Here is a 22,012-nt window from a genome sequence, read left to right on the forward strand (position 1 = left end):
GCTCAAAATCACAGCAAGAGGCAGGGCTGGCCACTAGACCATTGACTCCCAATCCTGTCCCAAGGATGATGGCATGAGCTCTGTTCCTAGGCACTGTTCCTGGTCTAAGTGTCTTCTATATGTCATCTCATCCTCATAACTGAGAAAAGTTCTGTTTTCTTCCCTGAAATGATGTGCTTTGTCAGGGGACATAAATGTTGTCTCCTTCACACTATTAGGTAAAAATGAGTGAAACAGCCTGTCCAGGCTGGGTACCCCATTTCTGCTAAAGTATGAGCCCTGGGCACAGCTCCTCCCACTCACTCCTGAGGCCTTTGGGGTCACTGCTCTCCTGGACTCCCACTCCCCCCTTGCCCCTCACAATCTCTCCTTTCCTCCCCTGCATCCCGCCCTCAGGAATTCTGCCCCCTTCCCCAAAAGGGACCTGGGCCACCACAGGCCCAACTGGTTCTGACTCACATTCTTAGAAGCAAGGAAGGCCATGCCCTGTGCCACTTGGCTGGAGAAGTGGAGCAGGTCCCAGAGCTCCAGAGGCCGGCAGTCCTCCTTGTTCAAGTCTGAGAGGGGAAGAGACATCAGGGCAGCCTCACCACAACCCTACCCCATCCCCCGTCCCCCAGTAGCCCTTCCTTTCTCCCCTGGCCATGTTACCTCCTCACCTTGCTCAGAGAAGGAGTCATTGGAAGAAGAAGTGGAAACAGGCCTCATCTCCACATAGGTGTCCATACCCTGACTGGAGAAGCCACTGTCCCTACATAAGAGAGAGGGTTGAAGGCTGGTCAGTCCCATCACTGCACTGTCTAGCTCAGGCTTGGCCTCCAGCCATCCTTTGAACATTCCTGGCTACTCAAGGGAATGAACCTCAAGGATGACTTGAGCACCCCTTTCTGATAAGAAGCCCTCCTTCTGTCTGTGCAGATCATTGAGCTGGGCCTGGCAATCCCCAGTGCCAGCTACAACCCATTCTATATTTAGATAGATAGATGTGGGCTTTGCCTTAGAAAGTTCTTCACTGCACCTAATGCCAATATGCCCCTTGGATTTTCCTCTTTCTGATCCTTGCTCTATCCTCAAGGGATACCAAGAATTTGGAGCATAGTTCCCCATAACAATCCTGCTGGAATTTGAGCACATTCTATGGCCACTACTTTGAATCCTTTCTTCTCTAGATGATATCCTCATCCTTGGCTTCACATTAAAATCACCTGGGGAGCTTTTAACTCTCTCCAGGCCCAGACCACCCAGAAACTCTAGGGGCAAGACATTCACAGTTTTCAGTCTCTCCAGGTTCAGGAGAGCTCTTAACTCATGCAGATGAACCATCTGAGGAAGCTTCTTAAAATGAGAATTCTAACTCAGCAGATATGGGCAGGTGGCCTGAGATGTACATTCTAACAGTCCCATAGCAGAGAAGACTTGAGTTTTAGAAGTTCTGTTCCAGACTGGCCAGCCACTTCTGTTGCTAAAAATCCAACAAGATACCATCTCTGAACTCCTTGCATCCTGTCCTTCTGCGCTGAAGATAGGCAGCCTGACTCTACCCACACTCCAGTGTTCCCAGAAAGGGAACTTAGTGTTTTATTTATTAACTTATTATGGCAAAAACTACACTCTCCTTTGTTTTAGAACTTTGCTTCTTATTAACATAGCCTGGATCCCATTGGCAGGATTGGTTCATGTGCCATTTGCCCTTGAAATTTCTCCACTCTGGAAATACTTTCCCTCTGCAGATTTGAAGGTTAAAGTCAATACTTTTCTTTTGACACTCATTTGGATTTGGTTTGGCTTTTGAAGAGGCTTAGTGTGTGCCACCTGTGGAGGGGTATCGGGGAATCAGAAGAGGAAGCAGACCAGCTAGCTCTCATTTCTGAGAAGACTAGGCAAAGACAGATGATCTCCTTCTCCTTTTGCCTCCCTGTGCTTGGCAGTAGCTAGTACCAAAATAAGGGCACAACACACACCCTTCTTGTTTTGCTCTTCTCCTGGCCCCAGCAGCCTGGCTCTGGAGCCCCACTGAGCCCCCAAGACAGAACTTCAGAGTAACAGCGTGGCTCCTGTGAACCCTGGACCCAGAATCAGAAGAGAATTCTAGCCCAGGTTCCACCTCGGCCCACTCATGTGGATGAAACTTGCCACTTCCTCTCTCCGGTTCCCCATGTGGCTCTGTCCATCTGCCTCTGAGTGGCCTCCAGGAATCACAGCACCACAAAACAACAGCAAGAAAGACCCTGAAAGGCTCAACACTCTGATGGCTAACCTTTGGACACAGAGGCCCAGGTGAGCCAGGGACCTGGCTGCAATCCTGCTGCTTTGGCCTCCTCTCTCCCTACAACTAACAGACCCTTGTCAGTGGTGATATGGGGACTGAGGCTGACTCCTCCTGAGTGGAATGACACAGGGGTGATGGGCGAAATGGACAATGATCCCCCACATCTTCCCATTTCTGCTCAGGGCTCAGACATGGACCTCAGTGGTCCTTTCCGCACACTAAGGCAGTGACTTCCTTAACTCTTTTCTCTGCCATCTTTGGTGACCTCCCATCTTTGCCTTCCACATTCCCAGAAGGTGGTAGGTGCTCAAATATTTGCTCAATGATGGGAATATGTGGTAGAAGAGCAGAGTTGCCCTAAAATTTGGGGTGGCACAGATGGGAATGTGCAGGAATCCCAAGGCAGAGCTGACCCTTCACATAGACCCCGGCCCCCACTCCCTGTCCACTTCCCATCCTTTGCCAGGGTACTACCTGCGGACATATTTCTTCTCCAGGTGGATGTTTTTGTAGCCAGTGTCTCCCTCGGGGTCCTGACCTGAATCCAGGATGGGTCCCAGCATGGCCTCAGCCTTCCTTCGCAGGAAGTTGAGCAGGTCGCCATAGCAGCAGTACTCGGTGATGACCAGAACGGGCCCTGCAGTGGCCAAGGGTGCAGGGTGAGGGGGTCGCCCTGTATCCCTGCTCCCCAGAGTAAATAGCAGCATGGGGGCTGAGGGCTACAGGGCCCTTGGCCTGGGACCCCACACCCCTGAGTTCTAATCCTGGCTCTGTGCTCAGGTTTTTCTGTGCCTATGGTAACCCTGGCTGTCTAATGTGGAGGAATTCAAAAAGAACTTCAGCTCAAGGACTTTTTCTTCAAAGGAACTCCATGGCCATTCAGTAGAGGGCAAAGCTGTCTTTGTGAAGACAATGGAAGTGGTTTTGGAGTCCTGGGGCACCTCTGTGGTACCGGGGGTGAGTGTACAAGCGTCCTTGGGTGGGGCTCTGATCTTTTGTGTGTGTGTATGTTGTGGTACTGGGGATGGAACCCAGGAGTGCTCTACCACTGAGTTACATCCCCAGCCCTTTTTATTTTATTTTGAGATGGGGTCTTGCTAAGTTGATAATCCCAGGTTGATCTCCAACTTAGGATCCTCCTGCCTCATCCTCTCAAGTCTCTGGGATTATAGATGTGTGTCACCATGTCTGACTGAGTAGCAACTCTTAAAAGGTAGATTTGGGGCCTTCACTCCAGACCTACAAAATCAGATGCCCTTGAAACAGAGTCCAAAAGTCTATACTTCCACCTTCTCCCCTAGGGCTGTGGTGCTCAAGGAAGTCCAGGAGCCACAAAGCAGCTCCACAGAGCTGGTGTGACACCCTAAGTAGTTCCTGCCTAACCTAGGACTGTGGCCTAGCGGTTTCAGGGAAGCTGAGGCAGGGATCCCACTGGCACTTGGAGAAGATGAGAAGGGGAGCATGGAGCTAGGTGGCCCTGGGATCCTCAGATGCCCCGAAAGTTCCCAAGACCATGGGCCCCCATTCTTGTAAAGGCCCCCTCACCTCCATGGGTGCAGGCCCCCAGAAGGTTCACTATGTTCTCGTGCTGGCCCAGGTGACTCATGATCTTCAGTTCCGACATCAGAGCCTCCTTTTCATCTGCATGAGCCGTGGCTGGGAGATGGGCCACAGGTCAGAGCAAGCAGGAGTTTCCCGAGGCCCAGACACACATCAGAGGTCAAAGTGGGAGAAAGAAAGCAGACGTGCAGATGGAAGGAAGAGGGGGGTGGGCCTGTCACCGAGCTGCTCTTGTGGGGGGTTGGAATACAAGCTGTGACCAGGCCATGGTCTGGCCTCTATGCATCCCAACCTCCCTGGGGCTTAGTCAGAAGCCCCCGCCCACCCAAAGGTTGACCAAGAGCTCCTCAGAGACAGGAGTCACAGTCTGGAGCTCCCATAAAAAGCCAAGTTCTCAGTCCTGAATTCTGGGCTCTATCCTGCAGACTCCAATAGGCTGAAAATGCAGGTGTTGCAGGTGTGACCACAGGGCCAGCCCAGGCCCCAACTCCCCTCTCCTCACTCACACTTCAGCATCTTCACAGCCACCTTCAGGACAGCGTCTTCCTTGCCCAGACCAAAGGCTGTGGCCTCTACCACCTTCCCAAAGGCTCCGGCTCCGAGGGTCTTACCTGTCGTACACATAGTCTCCTTAGGTCCCTGGGTCCAGCCTCCCTCCCAGGGCCCACAGGCTCCTGCAGCCCCCCGGGTTTCCACAATGGAAGGTATGGGGTGCTGAGACCCCCTCTCACCAAACTGCAGGTTGTTTCTTGGGAACTCCCACTTCTCATTGTAGGGCAGCTGGGTGGGGTCGATGAAGGTGTAGCTGTTGCCCTCGTAGCTCTCGATGATCTTCCAGCGCACCTGGTATTTGGGCTTCTGCAGGCAAGAGAGGAGGCATGAGGTAACTGGGGCTGGCGGGACAGACCTTGATCTCACCTCCCAAGAGCAGGGGGTACAGGCGGTCCTAAAGCACTATGCTGGAGAAGTCAGGGTGGGGCCCGCCATGGGAGGGGGTCATGGCAGCTCGTGGACAGTCCCTGCTCAACTCTGCCTTCCCTTGCCTCCAAGCCCCAGTTTCCCTTTCTGCGTATTAAAGGACTTGGACAAGATAACCAACCTCCAAGGGCCTTGATATCTCTGATAAATTGGTGATTCCTGGGCCAGGAGGGAGGGTAGAACTCAAGATCTATTCATGGTCATTCACACACTTGCCCAGCCTCTCACCCCAATTTTTTGGTTTTGTTTTGTTTTGTTTTTCTGCTGAGGATTGACCCCACGGCCACATGCATGCTAAATGGGCACTCCTCCACTGAGTACTCAACAGCCCTGTTTTATTTTTAATTATGGTAAAATATACATAACATCATATTCACCATTGCAACCATTTTTAAGTGTATGGTTCAGTGGTATTAAGTACATTCACACTATTGTGCAACCAATTTCCAGAACTCTTTTCATCTTGCAAAACAGAAACTCTTATACCTATTGAAGAACCACTCCCCTGTTCTCCTGCCTCCCACCACTGACAACCATGATCCTATTTTCTGTCTGTATGAATTTTATTGTCCTAAGTTCTTCGTTTAAGTGGGATTAGATATTATTTTCCTTCTGTGGCTGGCTTATTTCACCAAGTATAATATCCTCAAGGTTCATTCATGTCCTAGCATGTGTCAGAACTTCCCTCCTTTTTAAGGCTGAATTATAGTCCCATCTAAATATTTTACTGAGCATCTACTTCTATCAGGCACTGCTGATTCAGCATCGTACAACACAAACTCTAGACTCCAGTGTTATTTGCACTTTAGCAGCTCAGAGAGGCATTTAATGCAAGTAAATGTATATGTAGGGAATTCTGCAAATAGTGTTAGTGCTGTGAAGGAAGTGAACAGGGTCACGGTATAGAGAGCAATGTCAGAGAGGACACCTGAGGGGCAGCCTTAGGGTTGGCAAAGTACACACAAATGGTGTGGCTTGAGATGGGAAAGACCCTGGCAAGTTGGAGGGACAAAGAAGTGGTTGGTGTGGAGGGAAGGTGAGGAGGAGGTCGGAGAAGCAGGAAGGTCTCGAGGGCTATGACAGATGCAGTAAGAAGCCCGCAGAGTCTGGCACAGGTCTGCTGAGACAGCCCAGGGGGGTTCCCTGGTGAGCTTCTGGCTCGAAGAGCTGGGTGTGGGATCTGGAGAGGAGAAACAGCTGCCTCTCCCTTCCCTGCCCCAGGCAGCTGCAAGGGGCATTGTGCCAAGGATTGCCCGGGAGAAGTGCTGAGGAGGACTGGGGCAGTAGAGGACACTGAGGACACAACTCTCTTTCCCAGCAGGCCTTGGGATTGGGGATCGGCTTGGCCGTGTTTAGTAGATCCTTCCCTGGATACCCCAGCTGGGTGTGTGAACAGATGGTGGCTGCCAGTCTTGCCAGGTTAAAAGACTCTAGATAGCCATAGGGAGCAACTTCTAGTGGGTAAGTTGGGAAAAAAAGACTGCAGTTAGTCATAAGGAAGAACTTCCAGGCTCTATTCAAGAGGGTAGGCTACGGGCAAACCTAGGAACATCCATGTTATAGCTTGGAAGGAGAGCCTGAAATGAGACAGAGAGAGAAGCTTCCTGAGTCTCTGAGGATGCAGGCCCTGCCTGTAGGGGCCTAACCCAAGAGACAGAGGCCAAGAGTGGGGAGGGCACTCTGACCTCTCCGGCCACTTCCATCTCCAGGAGCCCCTGTGGCCACGGCTGTTTTTTCTCCTCGCCACTTCTCCTTCCTGTGTCCCCCTGCAGCTGGGCTGAGTCAGCCCATCCCTGCCCCGCACTGGGCAGGGGTGAGATGAGGAGGGTCAAAGGGAGAAGAGGTGGAATTTCACATCTGGATCCTAACTACAGTGCTGAGTTCTGCATCCACCTCGGGAATCCCTACCGTCCTCCAGCTCAGCACAGACCCTTCCCAAGGCACTCGAGGCACCATCCCTAGGAGGACCTGTCCTGTCCTACAGCCCTGGATGGGCTCCCACGTGGCTCCAGAGCTTCTGCCCAGGGGAGCTTCTCACTACCAGTGAGACTTGAGGTCCGGGCGTTGCCTTGGCCAGATCCCCCAAGAAGGGGACTGTAATGGGGCAGTGGGTGCTTCCCGAGCCCCTCCTGTGAGCTGACCCTGGGTAGATACTTGCCGCACATAGTTCATCTGCTCCTGGACCTGCGCCCCATGACCACCCCTGGCTTCCCTTCTGGGATCCAAGTGGGCATGGAGACTTCAGGAACCATCTAGGCCCAGGGGGTGCCGTGGGCAGATGTCCTGCCTCAGGAAGGTGGAGGCCTGAGCAACTCCCATGGGAAGCTCAGGGGGACCTCCTGGCCCCAAGCCCAGTCCAGGCCCCAGGATCCTAGTCTCTCCAGCGGCCTTCCATGCTGTCCCTCTTTGGCTCCCTCCCTGTGTCCCCTCCTTGCTGCTGGCTGACTCCTGCCCTTTCCTCTTCCCCTGCAACCCCACCCAGGTTTCTTTGGGGACAGAAGGCAATGACTCAGCCCTGAGGCAGAAACAGCCCTTCTTCAGGCCGGGCTACTCCTCATGCCAGGCCTGGCCATGAGGGACAGGTCAGGCTGAATACCTAGCAAAGGGTAAGGTACAGGAAGACTGGATGGCAGACCCTGAGGCAGAGGGATGACTGACTTGACTCTTCTAAGTCTTGTCTGATGGGCACCTCAGCTTGGGGGAGCTTAAGAGTGTGTGAGTGGGTGTGGGAAGCCATTTCTGACACGTGATTGGGTGGCTCCCGTTAAGGGTCTAAGGCGCTTTGGCTGTGTCGAAGCTTTCCCGGCCCTTTCCTGATGAGAGAACCCATCCGTGTGGGGGTGTGCCTGACCACTGACCCCGGGGACCCAATCACTGGCCCCGACCTTGGAGTGCAGCCCCCGCTCAGCCTTCATTGGATGGAATTCTCCCCTGAATCTCTTGTTCCCCAATAAAAGGCTACTCCCAGGTGTGTTCACTCTCTCTCTCTCCTGCTAGCCCTGAGTAATCCTTGCTGCCCTGTTGGGCGGTTAGAGGAGGGAACCAGAGAGGTGAGCCGTCTCGGACCTAGCAATAGAAATAAGGTAACTGAGTCTGTGTGTTTTATTTCGATCTCTTCTAACTAACTTTATGCCTAGAACCTCATTAATGAAACCATTGCGCAGGCCGCATGGTAGAAGTGGGTGTGGGGAGGAGGACCTCCTGAGGCTACAGGTCTACTCTTGACCTTGGTGGTCCTAGTTCAAGTTCTGGATGGGAGCAAGGAAGTGACAATAAGTACATGTTCCAAAAAGAGCCCCTTGGGAGAGAGGATACGCTGTCCCTAAACCACAGCCAATGGAGGCAGCTCAGCCCAGGCAGGCAGAAGGGCTGTGGCGGAGGGGTGTGGGGGGGTGGGTACTGGTCCCTTCTCAGGAACCTCCATGAGGTTGACCTGGGTGAGGTGGCGGCTCTTTGGGACACTGGGAGGGAATTTTCAATTCCACATAAGGAGGAACTTTGCACCAGTCAGAGCTGCTCTGAGAGGGAACTGGCAGCCACGAGAGTGAGTAAGGTCCAGTGTGGAGGTGGCAACAGGGCCCAACCACCACTCTGGGTGCGTAGCCAAGGAGCCCAGCCTCAGGCCTCGTCCAGTCCCAGATGCATGAGCTCACTTGGGTTCCCCAGCTGACTTCCTCCCGGGCCAGGGTGTGAGCTTCTGCCCTGGAGCACTGTCTGCACCTCATACTCTGCCCAGTCCCTTGTGTGTGGCAGGTACAGACCAGAGAACCCCTGAGACAGCTCGCCACTGTAACCCCACTTCACAAATGGAGAAACAGAAACCTTGAAGCACAGACTCCCATGATCTGACCAGCAGAGCCAGACCAGGATCACTAACTCCCTATCCCTGACTACTAAAGCAGACATGCAGATTTTTTTTTTTTTTTGTACCAGGGATTGAACCCAGAGGCATTTAGCCACTGAGTCACATCCCTAGCCCTTTTTTATGTTTTATTAGAGACAGTCTTGATGAGTTGCATAGGACCTTGCCAAGTTGATGAGGCTGGCTTTGAACTCGTGATCCTCCAGCCTCAGCCTCCTGAGCTGCTGGGATTACAGGGGTGTACCAGAGCACTCAGCCCAGAAAGATCTTAATGTTGGAGGGGGAGGAGCTGGTAAAGGTCACCAGTCTCTTCATACAGGAGGGGAAACCAAGGCCAAAGAGGATAGTGAGTCAGCCAAGATCACCTGGCAAAACAGTCAGAGGTAGGCCCAGACCCCTGAGCGTTCATCTTGGGCCCTGTTTCCTTGGGATTGCATTCAGAGTACCTTCTCCTGCTGTATGCTGGCATGAGCCAAGGGAGCCTGACCCTGTGATCCCCCACACCTCCTATCCTGCCCTTCTCAGTCCCCTTCTCACAAGATCCAAGCACGGATGGCATGAAAAGGCAGCCAAGGGACCATCCGCCCCCTCATCACTCCCTTGTTCAAACCCACCCACAGCCCTAGATCTACTGGATGGAGTCCAACCAACCCTGCAAGCCCCCAGCCCCAGCCCTGCTGCCTCCTCTTCCAGGTCTCGTTTCCAGAATTTACCTTGGCCTTCCCTTCATGTGCCTCTCACACACCGCCCTCTTGCCCAGAGCAACTTTTCTCCCAAGCCTCATCTTTCCTTTCTCATCCCCACCCCAAACCTGTTCCATCCAAGCCAAGCCACCTCCCCCAAGCAGCCTCCAGGACCCCCTTACAGAGGGGACCTCTGCCTCTGACCTCCACAACCCTCTGGCCTGGCCCTTTCAATGGCTGGTCATGCTGGGCATCATCTTTTGTGTGAGGAGGAGGCCAGCCAGGTGGCAGAGGCTGTGGGCTCTGGTATGGAGGCACCTGGTCTCCCAGAGGACACAGCCCTCTATACCATGAGCACATTCTGCACTTGCTGAGCTCAGTATTCTAATGTGTAGAACGCTGACTTGTACCCAACTCTGCACTCCAGGTTGTCATGAGGATAAAAGGAGATGATCCGATATTTCACATAATGTCTAAAGTTGGCTTTGGGGTCGGTCGTTTCTGGACTAAAAGCTAAACTCTGTCATCCACTGGTCACAGAGCAGGGAAACCATCTCCATTTCTTAAGACTCAGCTTCCAACTCTGTACAATGGGATCAGTGACAGTGCCTATGTCCCACAGCTGCGGAGGGCGCTCACTGAGGTGACATCAGTAGTGCACTTCACAAAATGCCCCTAACTAAACTCGCCATCGCTAAAGCAGCCAGCCAGGCGGCACACTGAATGTGCAGCAGAAACAGGTGGCAGCTCTGGTCCATGTGGATATTAAACATGGAGGAAGAGGACAAAGCCCAGAGATCTCTGTCCTCTGTGAATCCGCATGCTACCTGGGGCGAGACTCAGGCCCAGCCCAGGGATGCCCTCTGTGTGTCCATCTTGCTGGAGCATGGCCTGGAAGCCCTAGCCTGGGACAGGATCCCATGCCATCCTCTCCCGGGGTCCCATTGCTGGCCTGATGGCACCTTTGGCTCCACAGACACACCCTCAATCCTGTGGCTATTGGACTAGTGGCCATTCCCTGTCCTGGAGAGTGAAGCCTGTAGGGCTGAGCACCAGGCGCCTCCAGGACCTAACCCATGTGGGGACCCATCAGACGCATGCTGAGAAGCTGCCAACTGCATGACTGACTGACAGTGGGTGAGGGGGCGCTGCAGGGTGGACCGTGCACCTGTGGCACCGTCTCGTCTGGCTCCTCAGGACAGGGTGCCCCTCCTGCTGCCTCAGCTCACCTGCTTGTACTTGTACAAGAGCAGCAGCAGCAGTAGCAGCAGCAAGGCCACGGCGGACATGCAGGCGACCACCACTGGTGTGAAGAGGAACTCGTCCGGGTCCTGCCTGTAGGCTTCTGAGGGGACAGGGCAGAGGAGTGAGCAGCTGCAGGACCTCTGTGCCCCCTCTCCCCCCCAGGACCAGGCAGCGCACTGCCAGGAACACAGTGGGTCTCACTAAGTGCTTGTTGACTGAATGAAGTGACCCTGTGCTGAGAAGCCCTCAGAGCCTCAGTGGCCTCTCCTGCAGAGCCCTCTGCAGGTACGCCCTCCTCTCCACTCTGTCATGCCCATCCCCAAATCCTGTCCAGAATCACAGCCTCCTATAGCTAGGGCACAGGGGGAGGGGAGGGGGAGGGGGCTCTGGGGTCATTCAGTCTCACCCCTGCCAGAGCAAGAAACACCTCTGCACAGCCTAGCTCAGGGCCCAGCAACTGCTTGCCAACACCACCTGTGCCCCCACAGGGGAGTCACCAGCTCCACCTCTGGGTGAGCAGGGCTGGGGTGTCTCTCAGTGGCACAGCGCTTGCCTAGCATGCCTGGAGCCCTGGGTTCAGGCCCCAGTGCTCAAAAAACAAAAAACAAACAAACCAACAACAACAACAAAAAACAAGCGAAAGAAGGCCTGGAGATTGCTGGGTGTGGTGGTGCATGCCTGTAACCCCAGTGGTTTGGGAGGCTGAGACAGGAGGATGGCAAGTTCAAAGCCAGCCTCCATAAAAGTGAGGCACTAAGCAACTCAGTGAGACCCTGTCTCTAAATAAAATACAAAATATGGCTGGGGATGTGGCTCAGTGAGTGCTTCTGAGTTCAAACCCCAGTATCCCCTTCAATCCCCCGAAAAAGGCTGGAGGTCACACTGAATTTGCCTCCCTTGCATTTCCCTTGAAGCCTCTCCATGTGTCCTAAACAGCCCCTGGAGGATATGTGAGCCAGGCTCATGGGTCTGGTGTCTTTTCTTCCCTGGATCTAGAACCTTCATTCTCTTGATGTGTTTTGAAGGTCATAATTTCTTTCCCTTTTGGAGCAGGTAGGGGGTCCATTTGGGTATGAGGTCAAATTCCACCTCTGTCACCTGAGATGGGTGACACTGAACCTATGACCTCAAACTCAGGTTTACCATGCCCCAAATAGGAAGGAAGACAGGCCTTCCCTCCTTAAGGTTATGAGAACTAATTGAGGTAACACCTGCAAAGAGTTCAGCACAATATCTGTCACAATGCCAACAACACAATGTCAGGCTCATTACTTAAAATGCACAACCACAGTGAGCAGAGAGCAGAGAGGCCCTGAGAGCCATGCTGTAGGCCAGCAGCCTGGGGCACATGAGTGATGGATCCCTGAGCCAGGCAGAGGTCAGGAGCCCGCTCTGTTCCCTCTGGGCCCAGAACCTCACCAGGATATGGCCACAGGAGGGGCTGAAGCCTGGTTCTTAAGGGCCTGAGGGTGCTAAGGGTAGCCCAGGGAGCCTTTGTGCAAAACAGAAAGGCCACCTACGCCAGTGCACAGCCCGACAGCAGCCCTGGGTGGCTCACGTGCAGTGGCCCTGAATGGCCATGTCTCAGGGTAGGAGAGGAGTCAGGAGGAGATGGAGAAGGCTGTCCTGGCTGTCCCTGTATAGGCTGTGTTTCCAGACTCTGATGTCCATGGGGGCACCGGTCCCCTGCACCAAGCGAGTCTATATGCCACTACATGCTTGTATGAATGAGTGAGTTACAGTGCAGGGACTGGAAGGCCAGCTTTCTGCTCCTCCTGCTCTTCCCCCTCAGCTTCTGTCTCACAGGGGTCAAGATATCCCCATCTCCCTGCCTTGGCAGTCCTGTAGGTCAGGAGGAGCCCGAGGTTGACCCAGAGCGGTGGAATTCAGTACTGCTGGGATCTGCTCCAAATAGCCCTGGTTTCCTGGGGATGATGCTTCCAGAAGCAGCTCAGCCAGGATGGGGTGGGGAGGAAGGCTCACCTAATGAGAAGGCCTTGAAGGACTGAGAGCTGTTCCCCACGCTGTTGTGGGCCCTGCACTCATAGGTGGTGTTGTGTTCCAAGGTCCCAATGGTCAGTTGGCTCTGGATGGTCACTTTGTAGAAGGGCTCCTGGCTCAGGACTTTTGGCTGGGAGTCTACCCAGACCTTCAGCACCTGGGCTTCATCACATCTGGGAAGAGCAGAATGGACCTCAGGGTGGGAAGGTCCCCAGCATGGGCATGTCACCCTGCCCAGCTCCTTGGCCCAGGTGAGGGAGATGGGAGGAACCAACTTACTTATCAGTGTGGCCCCTGCACTGCAGCCATGTCACATTGGGCTGGGGGTATCCAGAGACATCACAGAACAGGGTCTCAGAGCCATTCATGGGGATCCACATGACACTGACCTCGGGGGCATCTGAGGAGGAAAGAAGAAATGGAAGAGGGAAAGATGAGCCCTGACCAGCCATCCTGACAGAAGGCCACCTTCCTCACCCCTTCCTGTACACCCCCACCCCCAGCAGCCCAGGAAACCACACCCAAACCTGCCCATCACTCACAGCACAAGGTGAGTTCAAAGGTCAGCGAACTGGAACCCCCTGCATTCATAGCCAGGAAGGAGTAGCGGCCAGCCTCAGAGGGCTTCAGGCGGGGCAGGGAGAGGCTGGAGGTGTACCTGCAAGACAGGGGCAGGCGTCCATGAGCCCAGGACAGTGGGGCTCATAGTTTTTGTTTTCTTTTTGTCACAGTGTCTAGAGCACAAAGTCTGGCTGAACCAGGTACTTGAGCAGGGGTGCCATTAGGAAAACCAGATAGGGGAAAACCAGTCACGCCATTTCCTTTACTGGTCTTCTGATTTAAAAAAAAAAAAAAAAAGAAAAAAAAATTTTTTTTTTTGAGGTTTAGAAGAGGTGATTCTATAGGTACTGGAAGTCACAGCCCAGGCCCCCTGATCTTAGCACCTTCTCTGGACTAGACAGCCCTGCCAAGAAGGACTGTGGTTAGGACAAGGGACAGGATGTAGGGCTTTTGTTCTGAACTGGGTTCCTATAGACTGGGGGTCAAGTCCTGGTGCCGGCATTTCTTGGCTGTGTGACCGTAGGCAGGTACTTCACCTCTGTAATCCTCCACTTCTTTTGGTGCAAAGGTAATACTGATGGCATGAAGATTAAAGGGACCTGTATTTGGGGTGCTTGATCAGACTCATTGTAGACACACCATCGAGTGGTACCCTTTATTATAGAAAAATCCTGGAATCAAATACTAATGACAAAAGTCATTCTAGACTGGTTCCAGGTAAAAATTTTTTTTTGGTTATTTTCTTAATCACATTTTATAATGTGCCCGAAATAAAGGCATTGTTTAGGTAATAAATACATTTGTTCAAAATAAATGACAGCAGGGCTGGGGGTGTAGCTCAGTGGTAGAGTGCTTGCCTAGCAAGTGCAAGGTCCTGGGTTTGATCCCCAGGACCAAAAGAAAAAAAATAACAATACAAAAAATTTAAAAACTATATCACATTATCAATTCTTGCTCAGAAAATGTCTTCAGCCACTACTAGACTAAAATCCATGATATTCAAAAGGCAGTCTCATTCTGCCAGACCTTTGGCACGAGGAGTCTTCTACACAAGTCAATCTTTTTTGAATGGAACATTCCATGAATTTTCATGTCATCCTTGGGCAGGGGCCCTGCTGATCTCTGTATCATTCCACTTTTCATATATACGCTGTTGAAGTGAGCCCACGAGATAACTTGAGATAACTAACATCTACCTCTCCAGCTGGAAATAACTGAACTTTCTTGGGTGACTCATAAGCATCACAAGCTAAAATTCAGTGGCTGTTTTGTGTCCAGCTTTGTCTGCCCTGTGCCAAATGGTCCCAGACCACTGTGTCTTAGGAGATCTCATGGTTTCTTTCCACAATGTCTCTGTTTCTTTATAAGAAAACCCCAAACCTGTCCATGGACCAGCCTCAGACCAGAGTTCTACAGACACCAGTTCCAACACTTCTGCTTTAGGCCAGAGACAGATAGAAGCCCAGGTTAGAAGGACCAGAGGGGAACTGAGAGGAGGAAGATGAAGACAAGGGGAATCCTGTGCTTCTGCCAGTTGACAAGCAAGGTTCTAGGAGTCAGTGAGGTTGGGGCTTCAGGAAATAGAATGAGCTCCCCAGAGCGTTTTGAAGACTGAGGATGGCTAAGAGATTATCTAGCCTAGGGATGGCAGATGGTTTCCACCAACTGTGCTGGAAATTGTGTCTGGGGACTGTGTCAAGAAGAGCTCTGAGGCTGCATCTAGACTCTGCAGGAACGGGTTGCAGAAAAAAGCTCAGGGGCATCTGTCATGAGTGTGAGACATATTAGCTGTCCTTGGCCAAGCTGCACTGTCTCATCCTGATAGAACAGGCTAAGAAATTTATTTTAATACCCAGCACTGGTGTCCACTTGGGGAGGAAACTTTCTTATTTAGACTCAACTTGGTTAGGCCATTTTGGATGACAAGGGAAAATCCTGACACAGGCCATAGGAGATAGGAAAAGAGATGTTTAAGATGCTGGACGTGTGGAAAACACAGAATTCTTGGAGTGGAAAGATAGCAGAAAAGAAGACATGGAGTGAGACTGTGCTCAGAGGTGAGTTCTGAGCTGTGGAGAAGGTCAGCCAGGGAGAAATTCTCGTGTGTGTGTGTGTGTGTGTGTGTAAAAGAGAGAGAGAGAGAGAGAGAGAGAGAGAGAGAGAGAGAGAGAGAGAGAGAGAGAGACACCACAGGACCTTTCAAGAACTTCTGATGCATCTGTGATTGTTTGACACTGAGTCCCTCTCACGCTAAACCTGTATGTGTGGCAGAGACTTCGTGCACTCAACTTTGGAGTGTGTTTCTGGGTGACAGTCTTGGGGGCACAGGTTGTTTTCCACATCTGCACTGGTCATGGAAGAGGAGAAGGAATGCTGACACTGAAGTTCCATAGTCATGGAAATTGAGACCCAGAAAGAGGAGGGGACTCTTTCAAGGTCACACAGCAAGGTTGGGATGTGACCCAAACATACTGATTCCTGACTAAAACATCATCCATCTGGCTGACAGACTCTGCAGACAGGAACTGACAGGTAGTACCTGTAGGTTTCCTTGTTGGTGACAAAATCAAGCTTGTGCTGGTAGTCAGAGAAGGGTCCCAAATATGTCCAGTTGAAACCCTGTAGGCCAGGGTAGGCCTCCACCTTGACATTGAGGTTGAGGTTCTCACCCACAGTCACCTCCTGGAGGAGGTTCTGCTCAGAGGTCAAATTCAAGTAGGCACTCTCTGGAAAGCAGGACACATGGAGATGTGGTGTCAGTGGGAAGACAGATGCCCTGGCTTATCGTTCATTCAATCATTCAACCCTTCATCCAGACCCTGAACACCTCACAGGGTCCACCCCACCCAAGACTTGCCTCTGACACCTCTCTTCTCACCATCCATCCATCCAAATCCCACCGCTGCCCACTACCTCCATCACCACTCCAGTCAAGCCGCCATCACCTCCGACCTGGACCACCACAGCAGCCTCCGAACTTGTTCCCTTCATTCTAACCTTGTCTCCCTACAGACCATCCTCAACAAAGCACCAGAAAGCCCTGTTAAAGCTTGTCACTGAGAAACTAATGTGACTCCATTTTTAAAAATAAATAACAGCAGCTTCTACCTCAAGGCCTGTCCTAAGGAAGGGGGCGTGACCCTTGTCCTTGGAAAAACCCACAGAGCACTCCTAAGCACACACCCACCCTGCTGAGTTGTTTGTGGCGCCAGGTGTCCCTGACTCAGTTAGGCTAGGTGAGGACCCATAGCAACCCTAGCAACCTCCAATCAGCATGAGACAGGAAAAATACCTGGAATGCCAGATGACCCCCAAGTAGTTTATAGTGGTTGATAACATGTTGGGAAACCATGTAGTTTAGCAGGTATACCCCTTGTGGCCTAAACCAATCAGTTCAAAGGAATCCTCCTCTTGTATTAACCAATCACCCATGACCCAGGTCATGGGTCAAGGGACCAGGATCCAGCTTGTAATAAAGACTCTTGTGTGCTTGCATTGGATTCAGCTCCTGGAGGTCTATTGGGGTCCCACGAATCTGGCATAACAGTCACATCCAAATCTGATCATGTCATTCTACTACTCAAACCTTCTAACCACTCACCATCTCTTTCAAAAAAAAGCTCAAGTCCCTACATTGACCCACAGGGCCCTAGGAATCTGCCACCTTATCTCTCTGACCTCATCTCTCACCCTCTTCCTCCTGCACACTCCACCCTGGTCAATTTATTCCTCCAACGTGGCAAGTATAGTTCTGCCTGAAGAACGTCGCTGTCCCCCTGCCTAGACTTCTTCCTCCTTTGCCAACTTTGAGTCTTTGCTCAAACGTCAGCTCGCCATGGAGACATTCCGTTTGGAACTGCAAATGCTGCTCACTTTATGTGTTTTTAAGATTCTGCTCATTGCGTTTCTTCTCCCAGCTGGAACACAAACTTTTGCACGTGGACAAACGTTTCCATCCTTCACTCGCAAAATGTATCCTTGGCACCCAGAGCAATGTGTGGTCGAAAGTGTAAAGGAACCCAAGCATTTATTGAATGATGACTGTATGCCTGTGCTAGAAAGCGGATGGCATTAGATGCCATAACTGGGTGGGGGGTACAATTCTACATGCTTTTGCCCTTCTTCCCCTGCAGAGCTCCCAGCACAGTATGGGGTACAGCAAGGCCCATGTTCCACGCAAATCTAGTGCATTGCCTGGGCTCCTGGGTGGTGATTCATGCTTCCTTCCCTACCTCCTACCCCTGCCACCAACCACCGACACAAAAGCCATGGCCACGGTTAGATCAAGATGACTCACCCTGTTCCCACCCCAAAGAACTCCTCCTTCACTCTGGGGTTCCCAGTCCAGTGACTTCCACTGTCCCCCCAACCCCATCACTGAGTCATAGTGAGGGAGGCTGTCCTCTCCTGCACCCGTTCACCTCAGCAGCCAGCAGGTCTTCTACATCATTCTGGTCAAGGTGGTCTAGGACCCTTGGCTGGCATCCCCAGCCCCAAGCCCTGCAGCCACTTCCCTGACCAGCCTGTCTCCACCCTCCATTCCACCCACCCAGCACCAGACTGCACCTGCTCAGACAACGTCCCCTCCAGCACACTTAGCACACACTGTGTGCCAGCATATTTTTTAGATATACACTCATTTAGTTCTCCCAACAAATCTGTGAAGTAGTTACCATCACTATACCCAACTAGGGAAACTGAGGCACAGAGAAGTCAAGCAACCTGCTACTTGTTGGCAGAGTCAGATCAGAATGCTGTCCGGAAGTGTATGTTCCTGACCATCACAGAGTGTCCCCTTTGCAATCTGAGCCCACCCTCCTCCTTAAACCCTGCAGGGACTGCTCACACACAGGGTGAGACGCAACTTCTTCACCTATTAAGTCTCCATTATCACCTGGCTTCTGCCTCGTCTCCAATACCCCGTGGCCACTGTCCCAGCACTCCTCAGCCCTGCTGTGGCTACCTTGTCTCCCTCAGTGTGTCGGGTACGCCACGCTCTCTTTGCTCTTTGAATATGCTGTTCTCTCTGCCACAAGGGCTGTTCTCTGCCTTGGTTATCCCCTGGCCCATCCACCTACCTTCATTCCTCTGGTCCCAGCTTGGAGGCCATTTTCTCCAACTTGAGTCAGAGGAACCCTAGGACACCCCAAGCTTCCCCCATGATCACGCCAGGGGATCACTGTTCATGTGTCCCTGTGACATCAATGTCCCAGGCTTAGAGGAATAAAGGAATGGGCGGGTGAACCGATGCTGTTCAGTAGGGAGGTACCGGCCTCCAATCCCCAAACAGAGAGCACGGTGCTGACCCCAAGACCGCAGGAGCTCCAGGGAGGGAGAGCGGGTCCCGGGGAGGGTCTGGGATGGCAGGTGCTGCTGCCCAGTGGGGCTCAGGATGAAGCAGCGCCCTCTCTGCCATTAGCCTTTTCCTTCTCAGACCTTGCTGCCCCCTCCCCCAGGATTTCCGCCCCCCTCTCTGATGCTCACCTACCACCTGGAAAATCATGGAAGTGGAGTGGGTGCCCTGGGCATTGGTGGCCACACAGGAGTAGTTGCCAGCGTCTTGGAAGCCTACGTCATCCAGGTTGAGGGTGAGGACTTTGTGGTAATGGTTATCACTGAAGTCCGATTGTTGAGCGATTTTGAGCTGAAGCCAGAAGGAATGGAGATGATATACTGAGGTTGATAAGGGATTGGAAAGCTCTGAGTTCAAATCCTCAGCCTTTAAGAGTGCTACTTGCCTGTTCTCAGCAAGGGACCAAACCCTAAGCCTCAGTTTCTTCATCTATAAAATGGGATAATACTGGCCTCAGCTCCTAGGACTGTAGTAAGGAGTAAATGAGATTCGCATGCAGAGGGCATAGGGCTGTGCCTGGCCCACTGAATGCAGTTATGTAGGGGGGGGGTTCTTAAAGCAGCCTCCTGTCATTTCCTCTTGGTAATACTGCCCCCTTCTCCCTCTCTGAAAGCATCTGAAGTAGCCTTTCTATCCCTGGGCTTTGAAGGTAGCCTAGGAATGCCTTGCTAGGTCAGCCGTGAGCTCACATCTGGCTCTGCAGCAAAGGTCATGGGTCAAGGGACCAGCAAGTGACCAGAGTAACTCCTCCCCCCACAGAAGCCTGAGTCCTGGTTCTGGGTCACCTACTGGCTGGTGGTGAGAGCTTGGTGAGTCCCCTCCCTTCTCTGGGCCTGAGCTGTGTCCTCAGCCTGGAGAGCCAGTTTGGGTTGAGGCTGGAGGCTCTGCCTACAGGGGTTAGTGTGCTGAAAGGATGGGCAGACTTCCCCTTGCCTGCTCCCCGGGGCTGACCTTGGTGTTTCCATGTTTGAGGAAGACGTCAAAGTCCACGTCCACGTTGCTGGATGAGCACACAATCTGGGCAGCCTCCCCTCGGATCCGCACTAGCTCTGCAGGCTCAAGTGTCAAGGTTGGGGGCCCTGGGAGGACTGAGGCAGAGACAAGGTCCCTGAACACCTAGGGCCGAGCTGTCACCCTGCTCCCTGCTGTAGGCCAGGCTACTGGCCAAGGTCCCCACCATTCTCCTATCCAGAACCCTGGAAGGCAAGCTCTATGCCTTGGTTTCCCCCAAAGGAAATTCTGTCTCCTAAAGAGACCTTGGGACATCCCCTCTCTCCCTCAGTACCACCCACCACCCATCCCAGTCCACTACCACTCCATGCTCCCAACTTTTGCAATAACCCTCTTAAAGGCCTCCCTGCCTCCCCTCTGCCCCTTATAGCCGAGGGTCCTCTCAGCATCCAAAGTGACCTCTGAAAAACAGAAACTGGATCATGTTTTTCTGCCAGGTAAACATTCAGTGGTTTCCTGTCACCCTCAGAATAATAGCCCAAAGTCCATTGTACCCTTGACCTGTGTCCCTGCACCATGGCCACCAGGGCCGCCTTCTTCCCTGAGGACCTGGCCCTCAGCACTCCCTCCTGGAATCCTTTCCCTCCCGGGTGGTGAAGGGTGACTGTTCTCACCCTCCAGATCTTTGTTAGGTTAGGACCTTCCTCCGAGAAGCCTCCTGTGCCCAGCGTGGAGAGATCAGCTCTCGCTCATGGCCTGCCCTGGCTTTCCCAGGTGATCCTCTTGGTTCATCTCAATCCCTATCTACTGTCTCTCTAGTCTGACTCTCCAGGGCAATGTCCAGTCCATGCAGGGGACATCCCATAGCCAGCACAGTGCCTGACACACAGCAGGCATCGAATCAATCCCTGTGCTTGTGGCTGTGTTGAAAGATGCTCTGGGCCAGTTTCCCAAGGTCCAGAGACACTCAGGAGGCAAGGAGAGCGCTTTCCCTGCAAGGCTTCTCCACCTGCCATGCTGTCTCCTAGCTGTCAGGTTTGGTGTCTGTCCAGCATCTCATGGTGGGAGATGATCTGCCCATGGTCAGTTGCTTCAGTGGTCTGCATCCCAACTGACACACCTCGCCCCATGGATGACTGTGGGCCGATCGGAAGGAACACGTGCCAAAGGGAGGCATCTGTTACCCACCCGCCCTCCACGCCTGGCTGGTCCCCTCCTGCCCCACTCACCTTTCTGCACATGGAGCCGGATGCCAAGAGTCTTCACCATCCTGCCGTCCACCAAGGCACAGCACTGGTAGTCCCTGCCCTCTATGAACTTGGCCTTGTGGATGGTGAAGCCATACCAGGGTGAGAAGGAGTAGTTGGTTTGGGGCAAGACCGACCGGCCACGCACACGCATCAGCGAGACGCCCGCCTTTAGCGAGGGGTCGGTGAGCAGGCAGGGCAGTAGGGCATCCTGACCCTCAAACACTGTCACCTCCTCCGCCAACAGGTTCCAGGGCCGGACAGGGTCTGGGATAGAGGGGGATACAGGTTATAATGATTCTCCCTCCTTGCACAATTGGTGACAGGGAGGCTCAAAAGGCTGAGTATTTGTTTAAGGTTACACCATACCAGGGCCATTCAACCAACACTTCAGAGTGGGCTTCTGGAATCAGATGCAGCTGGGTACTGATGCTGTGTGACCTTGGGCAAATGACTCAACCCTCTGAGCCTCTGAAAAATGTGCATAAACATAGACCCTACCTCACTGGGTTATTGTGAGGACCATGATAAATCAGAGACACTGCCATAGGTCCTTGTTCATAGTCGGCACTCAGTAACATGAGGAGTTGGTTTATTCTGAATGTTAATAGGGGCAGAGCTCCTGGGCATTACAATGGGGCCTGCGGGGCCAGGCTTCTTGGAAGAGGGCTCAGAGTGCTCACCTTTGACGAAGAGGTGGATGGTGGCGCTGCCTGCCAGGGGGTCTCCGGGTTCCGTGCAGCGATACGTCCCCGTGTTTTTGAAGGTGGCATTGTTTGTGGTCAGGACGCTGTTGGGAGCATTAGGGTCCAGGGTCCAGTAGGGGGAGATGGGGCCATCCCATTCCACACTGCCGTTGCCCCTGCATCGCAGGGTGACTGTTGTTCCCGGCTCCACCACCAGCTCAGGGCCGCTGGGCTCAATTACTGGGACCCCCTGACCTGCTGAGGGGTGGCAGACAGAAGTGAGGCCTGGCGAGCACCCCTGGGCCATCCCCGACCCTAAGATTGGTGGTGCTTTGGCAGGTTAGGTGCTGAGCTGGGGGTCACCTTGAACTCGTCTGTGCCCCTCTGGTCATTTGCTCAGCTCCCAACCCAATCCTGCTCAGGGATGGCCTGTCCTCTGAGACAGGAGGCCAGCAGCTTCCTTGGCTGCTGTCCCACCTGTTCCCAGCCTCTCGCCTCAGTCATCCCTGTGTGATGGCAACATTTGTCTCTCCAGAAGTGGACGCACAAGCAGCCATGTCATCTGTGCTGAGCAGAGGGTCCCTGCTCCAGCCAGGGCTCAAAGAAACAAAGGGAG

General features: G+C 52.9%; 1 protein-coding gene and 1 pseudogene across 4 annotated transcripts in view; both read right to left on the bottom strand.

The window, feature by feature from the left end:
- Csf1r (colony stimulating factor 1 receptor) overlaps nucleotides 1–22,012 on the bottom strand; it is a 30,785-nt gene that overhangs the window by 3,130 nt on the left and 5,643 nt on the right. For 3 of the 4 annotated variants that reach the window (XM_077801085.1, XM_026384466.2, XM_026384468.2), the window contains 15 exons: nucleotides 21,394–21,654; nucleotides 20,693–20,977; nucleotides 19,464–19,600; nucleotides 18,644–18,803; nucleotides 15,699–15,885; nucleotides 13,141–13,256; nucleotides 12,878–12,998; nucleotides 12,581–12,771; nucleotides 10,582–10,697; nucleotides 4,561–4,687; nucleotides 4,336–4,440; nucleotides 3,815–3,925; nucleotides 2,744–2,906; nucleotides 660–751; nucleotides 460–557 (listed from right to left, as the gene is read on the bottom strand). In XM_077801085.1, coding sequence (XP_077657211.1) covers nucleotides 460–557; nucleotides 660–751; nucleotides 2,744–2,906; nucleotides 3,815–3,925; nucleotides 4,336–4,440; nucleotides 4,561–4,687; nucleotides 10,582–10,697; nucleotides 12,581–12,771; nucleotides 12,878–12,998; nucleotides 13,141–13,256; nucleotides 15,699–15,885; nucleotides 18,644–18,803; nucleotides 19,464–19,600; nucleotides 20,693–20,977; nucleotides 21,394–21,654 — 2,270 coding nt within the window. The remainder of the gene's footprint in view (nucleotides 1–459; nucleotides 558–659; nucleotides 752–2,743; nucleotides 2,907–3,814; nucleotides 3,926–4,335; nucleotides 4,441–4,560; nucleotides 4,688–10,581; nucleotides 10,698–12,580; nucleotides 12,772–12,877; nucleotides 12,999–13,140; nucleotides 13,257–15,698; nucleotides 15,886–18,643; nucleotides 18,804–19,463; nucleotides 19,601–20,692; nucleotides 20,978–21,393; nucleotides 21,655–22,012) is intronic. The other variant, XM_077801091.1, reaches the window with a different exon arrangement.
- LOC113179788 (U6 spliceosomal RNA) lies at nucleotides 14,222–14,321 on the bottom strand (annotated as a pseudogene).

This window comes from Urocitellus parryii, chromosome 1 (genome assembly GCF_045843805.1).
Source record: "Urocitellus parryii isolate mUroPar1 chromosome 1, mUroPar1.hap1, whole genome shotgun sequence".
Lineage (NCBI taxonomy): Eukaryota > Metazoa > Chordata > Mammalia > Rodentia > Sciuridae > Urocitellus > Urocitellus parryii.